Source organism: Pagrus pagrus (genome assembly GCF_965226575.1).
Source record: "Pagrus pagrus genome assembly, chromosome: 21".
NCBI classification, from domain to species: domain Eukaryota; kingdom Metazoa; phylum Chordata; class Actinopteri; order Spariformes; family Sparidae; genus Pagrus; species Pagrus pagrus.
Window position 1 is genome coordinate 15,207,249 of NC_140208.1, and position 18,273 is coordinate 15,225,521.

The 18,273-nt window shown below is 40.6% G+C and overlaps 1 protein-coding gene across 1 annotated transcript; it reads left to right on the forward strand.

Annotated features, from left to right (window-relative positions):
• The first annotated feature begins 188 nt into the window (after window positions 1–188).
• On the forward strand, window positions 189–17,212 carry kctd5b (potassium channel tetramerization domain containing 5b). The gene is given in 7 exon segments (XM_084341922.1): window positions 189–310; window positions 312–558; window positions 6,910–7,018; window positions 7,457–7,548; window positions 7,673–7,768; window positions 10,683–10,808; window positions 13,857–17,212. Coding segments are annotated over 7 exon segments (771 nt in total). The 5' UTR covers window positions 189–239; the 3' UTR covers window positions 13,887–17,212.
• Window positions 17,213–18,273: the final 1,061 nt, after the last annotated feature.

Consider the following 18,273-nt stretch of genomic DNA (forward strand, 5'->3'; position numbering starts at 1 on the left):
TGGTCCTGGATACTTTTAAAGCGCATCTTCTATGTAAAAATCATGAGACTGTACACAGTAAGGTGTTAAGATGTTACATCTCCATATCTCTGACATTTGCAGGCTCACAGTATCAAAAGATCAGCGTCAGTAGATAAAGCTGGGGAGGACCTCTTCTTTGGAATAATTTATGCAAGTGTCTGTCGGTGCTGGTGGAGTGGGTTAGTAGGAGTGGCCGAGGCGCTGGCAGCCTGTTTTGCATGAATCGTGGACTCCAAGTTAGTGGCTGCAGCTTAGATATTTCCTGTCAGCCTCACAGACAGAGCCGAGCCGAGGGCGGAGGAGACGAGGAGAGGGATGGCAGACAACAGCTCCGATACGAGCAGCTCCGTTCCCCGGAGATGTTTGGCCCATTCTCCGGCGGATAGAAACCTTTCAGCCGGTGTCGGGGCAGCGAAATGGATTCGACTGAACGTCGGCGGGACGTATTTTTTAACAACGAGACAGACGCTGTGTCGAGATCCAAAATCATTTCTGTACAGACTGAGCCAAGCTGACCCCGAGCTCGACTCCGACAAGGTAAATGCTAAGCTAGTCCAGCTAGTTAGCGCTGTAACGTTAGTTAGGAGCGCAGTTGGTTAACTCCATTTTATTTTCCACAAAAGTAGCTTTTATTGACTCACCGCATTGTTAAGCCACTAGGGTGGCTGATGGCTGCGCTTACCAGTTTGCTGAATCACATCCCCAGCTTTGTAAAAGTCGGTGTTTATTCATACTTGGTGCTAACTCGAATTTTTTTGTGGCTAGTTAGCATTAGCCCGCTATGCTAGCTAGATTCCGACAGTCACCACATGACATACGATCTTGATGCTAGCCTGTGTGTGTAGCTGGTCCGTTGTGTGTCTTCAACAATGCATGATGCCAGGTATTCTCTTAGCAAGAGTGCATGGTTTTCACTGTTTTTTTATAAGTTTTATATTCAAACTATCAAGTTGCCCTAGTAGTTGGAAACTTTGCCCAAATGAGGCCGTTGCATTGCGTTGCACTCATCGAGGTGGAGGTGTCAGATGTCAAATAGTGACAGCAAGGTAATTTTACCTGGAGAGAACTGACAAAAACTACTGTTACATATTCGGCTTTGGACATCTCTAAGATGCTGTAGCCATATTTTGAGTGTGACTATATATACTATAGCTAATATTTAATCTAAACTTGGGTGGGTTTTGTCACTCCTCTTTAACAGCCTAATAGGTGCAAAAATTGTGTACATTTTGCATCACATTTGTGTGCTGTTGTGACACTCCATCTCTCTTTCTAGCCCATCCAGCCATTGTGATGTCTGCAAGTGTTTGTGCTATAATTAACTTGCCAAATGACCTACACATACAAGATTTTATTGCTCGATCAATTTGTGTTTTTCCCTCCCTCTCTGGAGGTTAGTCTGATACTTGGCTCTGTTTGCTCTGCAGTAATCAGCCCCTGTGCTGGTGGTGAGGCTCCCCTAATGAGCACATAAGTCATTGCCAAGTGGGGTGAGGTGCTGCTGACAACCGAGAGAGAGCTCTGGATGAAGTCACTCGTCTCCCTGAATGGCCTCAATGCTCCAGATGCAGCCCTCTCTCTGTTTGTCCATCTGCCAGTTTTAACAGCAGTGTGTGCACGCTTTAAGGCCCCTAGCACTGTCAAACACAATGTATTAGTGTCTGCATATATAGTGTAATGTGCTCTGCTTTTCATCGTTCATTTCACTGCCCCATTATTCATTGTTTCCATCTACTCGCACGTTTTAATCTTCACCTCTGTCCCCCTTTATACTAAGCTGAGACCGTGGCTCATCTCCTATTTTCATGCAAATATCTTAATCTCTGAATAATCAGCTTGCTTTTTTGTCAGTTTATCCTCCCATGAGCAACGGATCAGTCCATCTCAATCCCTTGTCTTAAGTGTGTATCAGACTCTCATGTCATTACTGTACCTCTCTCCTGCAAGCAGTCTGGTTCAAGATGGCTTTCAGTAAAAGGACAGGTTATTATTAGATATTATTTCACTTTGCCACTGTCTCAAACTATATACGTCAACACGATTTCATATTATTTGCAACTGAGCCAACAAGGATCTTGTTGTTTTGCGTCACACAAGCCTGCATGTGAATAGGAAGCCCAGCAGAGTAACAGATCAGCGAAGGAGCTCTGTTTTTGGGCGAATGCAGTATTGTGTTTCCCAGCCAAGGAAATGAGTGGTTCACTTCTCAGTCACGCAGGCTGACGTGCTTCAGCAGGACTCTTGAGGAGAGCTGCATTATTCATGTTGTTGACTGGAGCCTGTTTTGCACATTGGGGTAGATCAGGGAGAAAGTGGAGGGAGTGGTGTGACGTGCACGGCCACAACCGCTGATGGTCTTTTCAGATAGTTTATCTTAGAATTGACACGCCACTCATTGCTGACATTTTAGAGTGATATTGTTTCTAGCTTTGTTTGGCATAAGTGACTAATTCATGCTGCAAGATCATGAGTGGCTACTCCTCTCAAAAATTTCAATTGTCTAGTCAACAAGCTGAGAGATGCACATCAAAGGGAATCCATCCCTTTGGCAGACTCCTGCTCTTAAACGACTGAGGTCAGGACCACTCAAGTAGAGACCCAGCCTTCTAGCTCTGAGAGCTGCATCAATTTTTTAAGCACCACATCACAAAGGATTCTTGTTCCTTCAACGTCTTTATTCTTTTCATATTCATATCCATTCGCAGCCGGAGAAGTTCTCTCTGCGGCATGACTGAGAGAAATATGGCCGCATTTAATGTTGGATTCAGGTTCTGTGTCATGCCTGAGCACACTGTGGGAGAGAACGTAAATATTTAAAGGTGATATCTTGGTCTCCTCCTGCTCAGTCTTCTAGTAAGTGCTAGGCGGGACACTGCAGGGTGCTATTGGCAAATCAGGTGCGACTCATAGCTGATACTACGGGCTTTATCAGTCCAAAGCAACTTTATTTACAAAAGCCAACTGCTGTCAACTGATCGTAGCATCAAAATGTTGCAGTGGTTTTATGAATTTTTTTGTCGTCTGCACTAAACTCAGTCTTTTTCGTCGGCATTTCACATTTGTCCTAGAGAGGACTCCAGGTTGCAGCTTTTTCCCGGCTTGCCAGCTTTAGCCGTGGAGCTACTTAACTGCCTCTCATCATGACAGCAAAGCTTTTAGGGGACTTTTAAAAGGAACCGTTCATTTACTGCCTGAAGCGCTCCTCCATCATAAATTCTTCAGCAAAAAGGCCCTGACGGTGATGCCTTTCACGGTTGAAAATGGTAGAAAAGGCGAGGAGTTCCTCGCAGCCTTGGTGAAAGGTCAAACTCGCATTTATACGACAATGGTTAAATTTCTTGAAATATGAGAGAGTTTCACATAATATAGCCTTGATTCTGTGTGTGTATTATTTAAAAGATGAAGGCCTATTTTACTATGCCATTACTGCTTGTACTCCAGAGGGACTCCTGGCTCCTGCTCTTGGAGGATCAGACTTCCACTTGGCTAAGTAGCTCCAGTCATGTGACTCACAAGATCTACTGCAACATCTTTAAGTACTGTTTCTGCAGTGGGCTTGGCTGCAGTGAAGATCGAGCAGTATTTTGATAATTCTGTCATTGTTTTTACTCTTGAGCAACTTGGAAAGGCCTCTCATGATCATGGTCATTGTTTGCATCTCCTGCAGAGTTGCAGCTTTCATACACCAACTGGTGTATTATTTTGAAATCCGATGAAACTTGACCTGCCTTGCTTGAGTTAGTGAGTGGTTGCATGCAAATTTTCTAGGGCACACTCCTTGTCATACTCGGGAGCAAACAGGCAGCGACTTGTTAATTTTATCAAATTAGGAATTGACTTTCAGTGTTGATGTGTCTGCAGAAAGTCTTACTGGACGTCATGTGCCTGCAGGGGTGGGTCACCATGGTATTTCCTGTGGGAGGATATGTATTGTGTGTAGGAGAGGAATGATAAGGTTAATACTCGACACACTAAGTTGCCTCTGCTGTGAAGCCCACCCTTCTAATTAATGTTTGTTTACCTCAATTTTATTTTTAAGTATGGAAGGCTTTGTGGTTTTCGTATTTTTGCGAGGCCATATCAGAATCTAGCCTTGTAGCATGCCTGAGCCACACTGAGCTGACCTATTTCTGGTGGTTATCGTGGGCGGTGTTGACACGTGTCGGTGTATTTGTTGATATCATCTACTGTCTTTGGTTGAAGCCGTTGGTCCAGTGCAGGTGTAGAGTTTTTACTCTATAAGGTATGAATTAGGATTTAGTGTCAGTCAGGATAGTTTGTCGCTTTTTATAGTCGGGAATGACCTGATCTGTTACTCTTCACAGCCAGGTAGTTTTGTTCATCATCGCTATCATAGTATTGCACAGAAATGGCGAGCTTTCTGTCTGCGCCTCTAAGCTTTCTAATTCAATAAATTTCTTCACTTTGTCTCCTCCTTTCCTGCAGGTCTACAGTACATCCCAGCAGCCTTCCTCCTATTCCCTCACTGTCCCCACCCCTCTGTTTGTTGCCCAGCGCTCCCCAGCCTGGGCCCCCAGAGACACAGCCTTTTGTTTTTAATTAAAAACAATGTCCCCTTTGTGTACACAGGCCCGTATCAGAGCCCCTATAATCATCTCTCTCTCTGAACTGGGTCACCCCAAGTCCTGCAAAGATGGACGTGCACCCAGAGGCACAGCAACAGGCTTGTCAGCAGGACAGATCAGGAAGCAGAACGTTTACAGAAGAAGAGTACACGCACAGAAGCCTAAAGTGTTTGATCAGTGGGTGTATTTTGAGGTAGTTTATTTGTGTAGTGCAGTTGGCCTTTTCACTGCAGACGTTTTGACTTTTCATAGTCAGATGAGCACAGGTGTTGCTAAGAACATTAACAGTGGGTCTGTTATTCAAGTGTGACAGTGAGCCAACTAAATGCAATCAGCTGAGTAATTTTGTTTCCTACTGTAAAATGTCAAAATGTCTTTTGAGAAGAAGGCATATATATCACATAGGTTGCCTTATGGTCCTTTACAGGCCAAACCCAGGTTTAATAGATTAAGATAAGGAAAACGAGTTTAATCAAAAAACAATATTGCTCTGGTGCTGGCAAAGCCATCAAGATTCACGTCTGCAATATTTATTCAGAAAGAAAAACGATATGTAAAGTACAAGATCAACAGGTTTTTTGACAGGGATGAAAGCAAAAACAGGCGATCTCCTCAGGCAAACATGTGAGTTGTATAAACAAACCCAACCTGCTCTCAAGTTCACTATAAGTACAAGAAAAACATGCCAGTTCACGGCAAGCAAACTGGGAATGCAGAAAATTTCTTGGCTTCATAGATGGCCAAAGTGGCTTTTCAAAGGGTGCTTACTGCATATTTTATCTCCATAATGTGAACAGTAGTTGCTGGCTGGAAAATCTGTAAATATCTTGTGTTCATATATTAGGAAAAGCGGCTGTACGTTTCAGTGGAAAAGGGAAATGCACTTTTTCAGTATTCTACCATCATTGGGTAGGGATTTTTGTTAAATGGTTACCAGTGGATACAGGTGGCCATGTAGTCAAACGAAGTCTGTAAATGAATTGCACATCAGCTTCTCGTATGCAGAATCACTAGGAGCCAGGAGCTTAAGCTTAGTTTGAATGTGGTGAGTTGTGCAACTTTGGCCACATCTGTTTCCTCCACACAGGCCCACCTGTGCTTGTGCTTAAACTTCAGTGACTATGGAAATGTAAGACCAGAATAGAGCTTCATCAGGCACCAGTGGGATATTTTTGCTTTGGAAATGAGGTCAGCCAGCTAAGAGGGTTCACATATTCATTACAAAAGAAAATGCACAGGGACCATTTCTCATTATTGGAAAGATTAATGGGTTTTGAGTTGAATCCGTGTCTGGACTTGTGAAGGCGAGGTAACTCCGAATGTGCATGTCCTCTTAGGTGTACACTTGGCCTGGAGTGTATGCCAATATTGTTGTGTTGTTGCACCAACCGGCAGTGCTGCCAGTTTTCCCAAGATTGCCCCTACAGCCATATACTCGACTGATGCAAAGTCAAACATCCTGCGGCGTTTGAGGATTAGCACAGAATTTGCTTAAGGCCTTTCCTCCGTGTCAGTGTTTGAGTAAATGTCATACATGTTTGCCTCACCCAATTTCACTTGGTGTTGAATAGCTTCTAGTAGTAAATAGGCAGTAGATGCACTAGTTAAACAGCTGTTAAAACTGACTTTTATATTATGTGTTAGGCCAACTATGTAATGGACCAGACTAGGCTAATTGTCGGTTGTAAGCCAAGGTGCTTTCTCCTGGTCCCCTTGGTGGATTCAGCCTTCTGTTCCAAATCCTTTTTTTTTTTTCTGTTCTCTAATTGTTTTAGCCTCCTTTCCCCCCGTGAGACAAAGACTGTCTAATCACAGTACTTACAGAAATAGGGGAATACCCAGCGGTTGTGAAGGAATCGAGATCAAACCCAAGGCCTTTGGGAATAGTGAAGTGATATCCCAAAGCTGTCGTACGTGTGTGGCTCTGCGTGCGCATGTCCTCTCAACCCCTGTAGAGATTATGAGCACAGAAGCTGACCTCGTAATTTTCATCCCTCGAGTTTTATCCACTGATGCACAATGTTGTTTTTTTAAACCCAGATTATGTTTCGATTAAGGTATATGCCCGCTTACTGATTGTCTATGTTTAAAGGAACATTTTGGGAAAATGCCAGTTTAAATTTTGAGTCGGATGAGATGATTTGACATCAATTTCATCTCTGTGCCTTCATTGCATTCCCTGTACTGTATTCATAGACTTTCAATTTAAAATCAGTGTTATCTAAGCATGGGTTTCTTCAAATTGAACAGTGAACACAGTGTTTTTCTACTAATCTCACCCTCCTTCTCTTCTGCTTTTCAGGATGAAACTGGTGCCTATCTCATAGACAGAGACCCCACATACTTTGGGCCAGTGCTGAACTACTTAAGGCATGGCAAACTGGTGCTCAACAGGGACCTGGCAGAGGAAGGTAATGTCTCTGTGGGATAGCTGATGAATTTTAAGAAATCTTTTCCAGGTTAAAATACAGTTGTCTGTAGCACAATAAAGCCATTGTTAAGGAAATAGTGTATTAATGTGCATACCCTTTTGTGGCCGCACTTTTCTAGATGGGTTCAATGTATCAAACCATGTGGGGCGTCGGGTTACTGTCAAATGTGGCTGTAGTCTACAGGGCATTTCAAAATTAAGAAAAATTATCCCAAATTAGACCGTTATTGCAATTAAAAAGGTTATAACCCTTATAGTGAATATTTTGTTTTTCAGAATTTCACTTCATTAATGCAGACATTCTAACACTTTACTTTAGCTTCTCTGTAAAGCCTTCAGTAGATGCCTTTATTATCAGTTAGTGGTAGCAAGATATACTGTCTTAAAAGCTTCATTGTTTGTTTCTCCCTGTTTGAAGGTGTGCTAGAAGAAGCCGAATTCTACAACATCACATCATTAATAAAGCTCATCAAGGACAAGATCAGGGAACGCGACTGTAAAACATCACAGGTATATGAAGTTCTATTAAGTTAGATTTCTTCATGTGTGTGACGTTCCTGTTTTTATTAATTTTATGAACTGTTATCTCTCCCTTTCCATCCCATTTCCCTCTTGTGTCCGTCTTTCCTCTCAGGTTCCGGTCAAACATGTGTACCGGGTGCTGCAGTGCCAGGAGGAGGAGCTGACACAGATGGTGTCCACCATGTCTGACGGCTGGAAGTTCGAACAGGTAAATCTGCTCCCGCAGGCTCACAGCAGCAATCCTCCTTTCATGTGCTTCACCCACCCCGCTATGCTCACATTGACCCAGAAAAGTCCAATCCTCAATATTGGAAAAAAAGCGGAAAAACAGCAAATCACATCTTTCTCAATGTCCGCATACATGATCCGGGCATCCCTTCTGTGCTCTGATTGGTTGTTGCAGCTTGTCAGTATAGGTTACGGGCGGGCCCACCAGTCAGAGTTTCTGCTGATTGTGTCAAGGGAGGTGAAGGGAGAGGAGTCTGCTTTGCCAAACAACAGCGGAGAGGTGTGTCCCACAAATTTCTGTCCACGGGCTGGTCACTGCATGGTCCCCATGTTGTCCATACACACCCGTTGGCCATTGTTTGTCCCAAGTAGACACATAGCTGTTGGTCTTTTTTTTTTCTTTTCCTTTCAGTTTTCTTTACAGTGTTCATTTGTACTGCTTGCTCACCAGTGAGGCTAAGAGAACATGACACCTCTTTTCTTGTCTGTGATTTTATTTTAATATACTGTTCTTTTATTCATACTGCATTCACAGTTTGTAAGCTTGTCAGCAGCCTTCTGTGTTTTGCTTTGATGTAGCCACTTAGCTGTTTTGGGGGCTATGCTGTAATAGAAATGGTTGTTTAGAGGTGAAACTCAAAAATATGTTTTATCTTCCAAACAGGTAAATGCAGTAGATTCTAACATTAAGACAAAATAATCCAAGTTTACATAAGAGTTTGTGTTCAGATGGAAAGGTTAAAGGTAAATTATCCTAATGAGAAACCACATGTTTGGGTGTCGGTAGTGTGTATTATGTGTGAATGAATCTCTCCGAGACGAGGGATCACTGGACCTCCCATTAGAGTAGAAATCTCTCTAATCTCCTTACACAGGTCAGGTGGGAAACTCCTAGAAACACTCCTTATGCAAAGCCGAAATCTCAGTTGGCAGCCCAGGAGAGTTTTTGGGTAGATGAGTTTTAATGACCTACTGCCGTCTTTAAGGCTCCCATGAACATAGACAATTTGTCAAAGTGTGTTTTAAGCTGTAAGGCTTAGGATTTGGTGAGTGTTGAGTCTTTAGCAGTGTGACAAGTCACATACATGTTAGCTAGTTGAGATTAGTTGGTCCCTTTTTTCTTTTTTTGCTGCATTGGTGCCTAATGTGAGAGAGAGCGCTTAACAACAACAAGTCTCCGGCAGCAGTGGCTAATGAGGTGGTGCATGTCTGAACATGCACACCTGGGCACAGACGGTATACATGTAGCCTGCAGTGTACACACACTTAACATTCAGCAGTAAAAGCAGTCATTCAGGAACAGGAATTGCTGTGTTTTTTTTTCTCATGTTTTTCAAGGTGTGCATGCAGTTTGTTTATAAAGATGTCGTCCCTTTTATTTGTCCTCTTGTCTCCTTTTGTGTCTTTTATTTAAACTGACGTGACTGGGAACAGGTACATTAGAAATAACTTGTTGTAAAATATGTTTAAGATATTATGAGGGATTTTCTCATATTTATTATTTTCCTGACAGACACATTCAATGCCATTTGCTGTTACCAACAGTAGCTTCACTGATGTTTAAATTTGTTGAATTTTGGTTGTTTTGCACTCAGTTCCCTCTCAAATCGTGTAAGCCCTTTTATGGAAGCCCATTTCCACCACTGTGATTTAAAAAAATCCTGAGTCATTATGAGAAACTTTGTCAAAATAATGACGTAGTATTTCTGTAATTCTGTTCTATACAAAGTCATTATTCTGAGATACTAAGTCATTCTTTTGGGAAGTCATCATGACTCATAGAAAGCAGTTTATACAATGCAGTACATAATATCTAGCACTGATGGTATTGATCTTAACTAGTATGGCAGTCGGAGCACTTGCTAAAATCCTGCACACGTCTGTGTCGTGGCACTACTAACATTCAAATCAGAGAGCTTAAAAAATGGGACTGGTGTTGATTAATGGGAGTGAGCTACTTTGTAGTTTGCTCCTTTTATTAACTTTATGGGAGATACTGTAAATTTCAACACGTTTGATTCCATCTGTTTACTTTAAACAAGCCTGGTCCTATCAAGTCAATTCCACCATTCCCCATCTATTTTCAACCAGCATGTTTGCTTCCTGTGGTCGAGTCCCTGCATTTGTGTTCACTAACTATCTGCTGATTATCCTTTTTCTGCCTTTGACGTCTATGTGCCATTTCTTTCAATATCATGAGTTTATTTTCTGTGGAACACCACTTATTTGATTTCTGTGTCATATCTTTGATAACTCAGTTTTTTGTTTGCCCTTTTATCCTCACTGACATTTTAGTTGTTGTTTTTGTTTTGTTTTTAAGGCTGACGTGTCTGCAGGTCCTGAAGATACTGTTTAAAATGTGTCAATCTTGAGTCATTGTATACACAAAATGCAATTCAATGCAAGTCTTGAAATTGGTTTATCTTCTCTTGATGTGTAGTTCTTTTTTTAAGTGGGGTAATTGTGCGACCATGACATCCTGGGTTTCAATATAAGGACCATTGTCCTCAGCTGTTATCCCCACCTTATCCCCTAATATATGATGTTCTCCTTTGTCATCTAATAAAGGCAAAAAAATAAATGCTAGATAGTTTATCCTATAATCAATATCTAACATCATACTTATATTTGTCTGTATGAACTGTTTAATGTCTGATTATGAAAAACATTTCCAATATATTAAGAAGCCTTAAAGTTGCAGGAACCTGTAGACTCTCCGTGCTCTTTAATTGGTTGTCAACCTCTTTTGTTTTTTCCTTTTATTTTGTTTACATAACTGTTAACGTCTCCCTTCCTCTATTTTCCCACCATGAGTAACCCAGTTTTTGCCTCTGCTCCTTCATCAGTCTAAGGCTAATTCCTCCTCTGTGCTCTGCTCTCATGTCTCTCCCTAGCTGGTCAGCATAGGCTCCTCTTACAACTACGGAAACGAAGACCAAGCCGAGTTCCTGTGCGTAGTCTCCAAGGAGCTGCACAATCAATCATACGGGACAAACAGTGAGCCCAGTGAGAAGGCTAAGGTGAGTGTGTGTGTGCGAAGAGGGGCCGGTTGAAAATCCATCCCTAGCAAACATGTGTGAGTGATGGCCTGTGCTGGATGTTTTAAATGCACTGCATTTATGAACACGCCACCAGGGGACTGAAAGCACCTCTGGTTTATTGATGAGAAGCCTCTATGAAGGAGAACATTGTGAATATTCAGGCCTTCACTTAAAAAAGAAACAGCCTGCCTGTATAACCACAAGTAGTCAGAGAGAGAGAAGATAAAATGTATAAAATAAAGCGAACCAGACATTAATTTTAGCATTTCTCTAACCACCTAACCCAGTCTAAACAGTCTCTTCTGTACTAGGGGCATTAAGAGAGCACAGGTCTGCAGATTAGTGCTGCAATTGGCAAGGTCTGTCATTTTCTCAAGGGCCTTGGGAGGGAAGCAGGAGGCACGCCCTGAGGAATTCAGAGTCCCATCAGCTAGTCTCCACGGGGGCCCCGACTCCTTAAAGGCAACCACACGTGACGAAGCGCACGGTTAAACCTGCATTCATGCTGCTGTTTATTTTGATAGGAAGATTTAAACGCTACCAGTTCATATTTCCAAAATGTGTAAAGAGAGAGTAGAGACTTTGTTGTGTTTGTTTCCAGGGGCACCATATCCAAAAATTGACATCTAAAATTATCTCTACTTTTTGGAGTAAGCTTGTGTTTTTTATTTGTGATAAGTGGCACATTTTTTAATCAGTTGTGACAAGTGAATTAAGGTTTGTAGAAGGGTGCCCTTGGATAACATTTATTTGTTTCCCTTACTTTTTCAGAAACTTAATGCAGTTAATTCCCTCTGAACATAACCCATTAGTTTTATTTTTCTCCTTGTTCCCCAACATTTTAAACCTCCCACTAATTTCCATTATTTTACGCCATGTCTTTCTTGTCTTCTGTGCTGTCTGCATGCTGCATGTTGCTCAGAGCGAGGACGAAGAGACGGATTATGAAATGAATGACTCTGATTAGGGTTGAGCACTTATGACTCACTGGTGAGCGCTCAAGTGCTCGTAGTCCCTCCAGCGCACCTCCCTAGTTTGTCCCTCTTCTTCCTTCCCTGTGCCTCCTTGATGCAGTTTACACTACTGAAAACTTTGCTCACATTTGCTTTCAAAGACAGCTTGAGCTGATAATATACTTAAACCAAAGTAAAGTGACTGAATCCAGGTTGATAAATCAGCTTTGGCCTTCGAAGAGCCAAAGCTAGATCAGAAACCAGATGGTTCCTGCTGAGACTGGTCCAACGCTTCTTTGCAGGTGAAGCTCTCTTTGAAACCAGATGGGAAGAGCTCCTTTTTGTTTCAGTAGTGTAAATAAGACCCTTGTAATTATTGTCATGCTCGCAGCCTTGGTTAATGGATGGCATGCTGAATCATCAGCTGCTGCAGTTTGAGTCATTGTCCCTCATTCAATGACATTTAAAGAGACGGGAGGGTTACTATGCTCCTTTTGACGTTTCATTGTCAAAAGTAGTGGCAGTTGAAGTGCTGCTTGGGACAGCACTGATGTGTTATTAGTCAAATCATTGATGCATCTGACAAAGCTCAGTGTAGAGGCGAAATGTTAGCTAAATATTAACAAGTTAATGCAACAGTGTGCTGTCTTCAATTGTTCTTAGTTACATTTCTTTAGCTTTAAAGTAAAAGTTCATCTCTCAAACAGAAATACTTCCTGCATCTGCAGTGCGCAAGGGTCCACCAGGTTCAAATTTCGTCATCAGAGGGCGTATGTGGACATTAGCGTACCTCTTATTTGTAGTGATCGAGCAGCCACTTCATTCCAACAAGCTACGGGATATATATGTGCATGTGGGGAATGCGTCCTCCGAGCAAAAATTTGTAAACAAAAGTACTACATGTACATGATGTCCACATATGCATCCATTTTCATATTAAGTTATTGTTATTATTTTTAATAATATGATAACTGCTTGGTTTAGGGTTGCAATTAATGGTTATTTTAATTAGCCACATTTCCACCGCAGAAACTGTCCCCTAGGACTAGGAGCCTTTTGGAGTACAGTACAGAGCAGGACTTGTATTTGTGATTGGTCGACTACTCACAGCATTTTATTTCAACCACCATTCTTAAAAATTTGCAGTAGCAAACCACTTTGGTTTTTTTTTGTTTATTCTGCTTTGACACATTAGTGGAGTTGCAGAAGAAGGCGTACAAAAGATGGACTGTTGTCGTATGTGCCAGAAATGACGTGTAAAAACAGCCGCAGCTTCTTTTTACAAGTCGGCGGACTAATGTGCTTTGGATTTGCAAATCTTTAGACCACGGCGGAAACACAGACAACAGTGGTCTGAAGGAATCTTTTAGTCACATGAAAAGTAGTTAATGGGATCCAAAGTTCTGAGTACTTCATCAGGAAACATGGCTATTGATTAATCTGCTGATTATATTCTCAAATACTCCATTTTGTGCGTAAAACATCAGAAAATGGAAATAAAAGTGAGTCATAATTTTCCAGAGCCCAAGGCAACCGACGGTCTCAAACCCAGAGTTATTCAGTTTACTATTATGTAAAACAGGCGAAAGCAGCAAATCCTCAATTTTAAAAAGCTGCATCCAGAGGATGGTTGATGGGCTCTAGCTTTGAATTTTTCCCATCATCTCTTTGGCAGTTCATAATCCCTCGGGGAGCTGTTGTTAGTGTCAGCAGCATGTCTTTCGAGTAACAAGGTTGAGAACACCTGGCCTGGCTTTTCTGCTTCATGAGCTCACCCAGAATCTGCTCTACAACCACGTACTGCATAGTCTCTGGCACAACGCTTTACTTTCCTCACTTGTGCAAGCTTTCCCCCTTTTTTTTCTGTACCCTATTCAGTGTGTTCGAATCAGCCAAGCACGCAGAGTAAATATGAGAGCTCCCAGCTGGGAGGGTATGCACTGTGGCAGGAATAAGTGCTTCAGCAAAATCCTATAAAGTGACCGTGGCTGGTGAAATCGGGGTATGTGCACAGTCGGGTACCAAATGAATTTTGTTTTTTAATGACTAATGTTTTTGTTGTTGTTCTCTGCAGATTCTTCAGGAAAGGGGTTCCAGGATGTGAAGAGGACTCAGTATTATGAGCTCCAGGTGTTATGATGCAAACATATCATCTTTGTGGAAGAACGTTTGGCACAATGGAGATTCAAAGGGGGGTGTGCATTTATTTTGTGTTTTCCCTCTATTTTTGTTTTTATTTCTTGATGTAAATAAGTCTGTTTACTGACAATTTGTGCCTGTACATTTAAACTGGACCTTTTTTTTTTTAATTAGCAGCAAGTTTTTGTTATTTCTTTTTCTAATTGAAAGTAAGTAATTGCAATCTACATATGTTTTATGCTATAAAATATGGCCATCATCCTATAAGGCCAATGATTCACTCAGGGTCATCTATCGAGTTAATTCTTATATCCTCTAACTCAAGGTTCTGGTAAGGGATCAGTGTGGTCTTTTTAACTCAAAACTATCAAACTCAAAATCATTGTTTAGAGAGGTTAAGAAGGGAATTATGAATTTATTAAGCGCAAGTATGAAGAGTCAGGCTAATAAATGTGAGAATCACCCCCCCCCCCAAAAAATAAATCAATTAAATATTTTTCCAAAGACTTCAAACAGTTACACTGAGATTTTTGATCATGAGGATCCCAGCTATACAACACTCATTTTCAGATGCTTTTGAAAATGTTTACTGTCGTTTGAGAAACTATTTAACTGTCAAAGAAGTAAAAATCACTTTCTCAGACCAGGTTGAAACCTTTGTGAACAAAAATGTCAGTGATTTGATACTGTAATTAAAGGGGCATTAAGGAATTTATCACTAAAAGGCCTTTATTGGTGTTGAGGAAGTGACCTGTAATGAAGAGAAATATTAAAAGTCCCATTTTCACATTGATTAATCAAGCTAACTTTAGAGATACAGCAGAAATATCTGCCTATTATGGCAATGCAAGATGCTTTATATTTCACTTTCGTGGCTTGAGACGTAAATGTGTTGCTAGCGCAGCTGCTTGTGGCGCCATGTGTTCTATCTTGCAACCTTAGTAACGCATTAACCCACAGATACAGCCATTGTGTGCTTTGGGATTAAGTCATTATATTTTCAGGAAGTCCATTTACCTGTTTTATAAGGATGAAACTTAAAAGTATTGGACACAACTGTTATCACACGTTTCAAAATGTTTTAAAGCTTTTTGCTGCTTCTGCAAACATGGAATTTAGTTGTGTATCGAAGTAAAATTGCTCTAACCGTTTTAAAAAAGTTTATATCAAGTTTAATCTGCCAGATATTTTTCTTAACTTCTAAGATAGTTTGAGAACTCCTCATGTTCATAAGTCTAAAGTTAACTGCCAAAATAGTCTAAGGTGTTTCAAATGTGAATTCTGTTTTACAGTGACATTATTTTTTAAACATCAGTGTCCTATGATGTCCTGTTTCCTGTCAGGAAAAACATTCTCGAATCGGTGGTGTTTTGACTTTTTTTTTTTTTCTTCCCCACTGACTTCTGAGTTTTCCTTAAGTAGTTGACTTTTTTTTTTTATGCTTGAGGGAACATCATGTTTGATTATGATTTTTATTTCCTTTTTTTGTGGGAAGTATTTGTGGTGTGGGAGGTTTAGGGACTGGAACTGTTTGAAGGCAGTGGTGAAGTACTTTCTGTTCATATCCAGAGGATTTTGTTTTGATGTAAATAATCCAAATTCAATATTAATATTTAACTCTTACAAAAACTGCACGTTTTGTACACTGTATAGAAAACACAACTTCGAGTTGAAGTTGTTTATACTGGATCTTTAAAAATGAGAAATCTTGACAATGTTGACTTCTGTTTTGCATTGTTTGTACAGGAGATTTTCGAGTTAGGGTTGAAACAGCTGATGCTGAATATGGTGTCTTTCACTGAGAACATGCCTGGAACATGTTTTGATAACCAATAACAAAGCTATTCTTGGCTGGCTATGAAGTTTGACTGTTACATTTAAAAACAAATGTATTTTTTCCTGCATTGTGATAGATTCTTCTAAGCATTTTGAATTGTGTAGATTTGGTACACAGCATTACAAGCACTACAGTGGGAAAACAACACTGTGCACATTGCTTACAAGCCTGTAATGTTGTTGATGTAAATACTGCATTTTAGAACACTTTTTGTTTTTATAGAAAGTTGTTTTCAGGTTTGATGTGTGGTTTTTTGATAGGTTGGATATTTTATTCACAAATAATCATTTTAGTGTTGCCTTTTTCCCGATGACCAAAATCCAATGTCTTATGTGTATTGTACACATTAATCTTAGTGTCAGGGATGAGTAAACTTTTCTTAATGCTGGCACACTTTGTACATACAGACTTGTTAACGACACACAAACCTCCATTTACTCACATGTACACGTATACACTTGACTAAAACAATTTTTATATTGTCGGGGAAACAAGTATGGATGCATGTTTTTGATATAGATATACACATATATACACAAACACACAAGGGCTTTTAAAGTGCAAAATTTGACATCTGCAAAGAGGTTCAATCAGAGTAGACTGGATTTCCTGCCAGAGCTAGGCTATGTTTACATTTGCTATAGTATTCTGAAGCCTTCCAATTACGTACTGTCTTGCACTCCCTCACACACGTTAACAGTCGTCTGACTTGTGTGTCTGCACCAATGGCAACTAGCACTCCCCACTCCACATGAACTGATATCCACATGGACGTGCTGACTGATAAGATACTCCATCCGATTCTGACAGCCTATGCTTGAGCGTTGCAGACAATCTTGCTTTCCGCCCTCTTTAATGGCAGAGATGCTCACTTTCTAATAGGATGACACTTGCCTGCGTTGGCTCAGAGCAAAGGTTTATTTGGGGTCTTTTTCTTTTCTTTTCCTTTTTTTTATAGACTTTTCTTCTGCAATGAGATTTAATGTGTTTTTGTGTTTGATTTGCTTGGTTCAGTTGTAACCTCATTTGATATACTCTGGTCTGAGGTGTTTTACCCCTCTACTTTAGCAGCTACATTACCTTTAATGCCATTCACAAGCAGGTCATCTGGTTGAGCATTTGGCATTGATAATCATTTCATGTGATGGACAAACTTATCAAATCTGTAGCCTAATACTTATAAGTGCCCAGTTTGTTTTGCATTCAAGTCATAAGCCACAGACCACTGTAATGCATGGTTGAAGATGATCACACCTGTAATCAGAGGGAATGAATGTGTCATTTTTCCTCAATCTAGCAATTACATCAATAATTAAGGTTCTCATATCACTACATAGATCACTTCTATATGATCTTATGCAATGTTAAAAAATATACAAACTTAAGTATGAGGTTAAGGGGATAGATCTAAATGGTCTTGCATAAGGTAAACTCAATAAAACTGTTTTCATTCATGTGCCTGTGTCTTTTTTCTTCTTCTATTTGCCAGAGTGTAAATGATTCTTCCCAATACCTCACTGTTAAAAAATCTTTTTGTAATTGGTCGTAATCATATCAGACATGAACATCATACAGAAGCACCCATACATCTGTAGAGGCGAACGAAATAAATGTTAAAGTCACGACAACATCCTTATTTTTGATAAATAGCGACATCTTCTGTCACTAGCTCAACATGTAGCTATAGCATAGTTGCCCTGAAGAATGCCTGTGTAAATGTGGACGACAGTATTTTTTTTATTCGTTTTGTAAACACGGAAGATTAAAACAGTGCTCGAAAATGTGTGTTTTACCACCAAAATCTCAGGTTTCATCTTAACTCTTTTGCAGTTATAAACGTAAGGGTATGCGATTTGTTCAACGCAGTCGTTTGTGTTAACGGTCCTTGGTCTGGCCAAAGATGTTATATTAGAGAAGATAGAAATCCGTCTGTGTTGGCCGATTGGGACATCTCGCTCTTGGATGTAAGCAATGGGAAAAATGTATTTCATATCGCTATAAACGGTTTAAATAGCAGATAATCCTAACTATATATTTAATGTGCTGTTAGTATATTATTAAAGTGAGAACTCTGCTCCCTTTATTTTCAGAGCAGTTGTATTTAGACAAAAAACCACATCAGCACAGGGCAACAACAGCAAAACAAAGATGATCTTCAACAACTCAAAGTGCTTGTGAGCAGCAGAAGCATTGCTAGTAGTGAACAAATTCACTTAAAAACTTTGGCTGAATCATTGGAAGTTGAAATGACACGCTAAAACATTTTTAAATCTTCAGCACAGACATAAATCTGCAGAAAATTTGTTTCAAGGAACATTGCCACTAGATGGCCAAAGGTATTGGAAAGTAGACAGGAAAAGTGGACGTTCCTCTCCGCCACGAGCCAATCATAAGAGAAAGTGGGCGTTCCTGTAGTCCAGGAGCGACGAATGAATCCAGCGGGTGTCAAATCAATCAAACCAGTGGGCTCGACAGGAACGCCCCCCGGCGGCATCAATCAGACTCGGCTGGATCT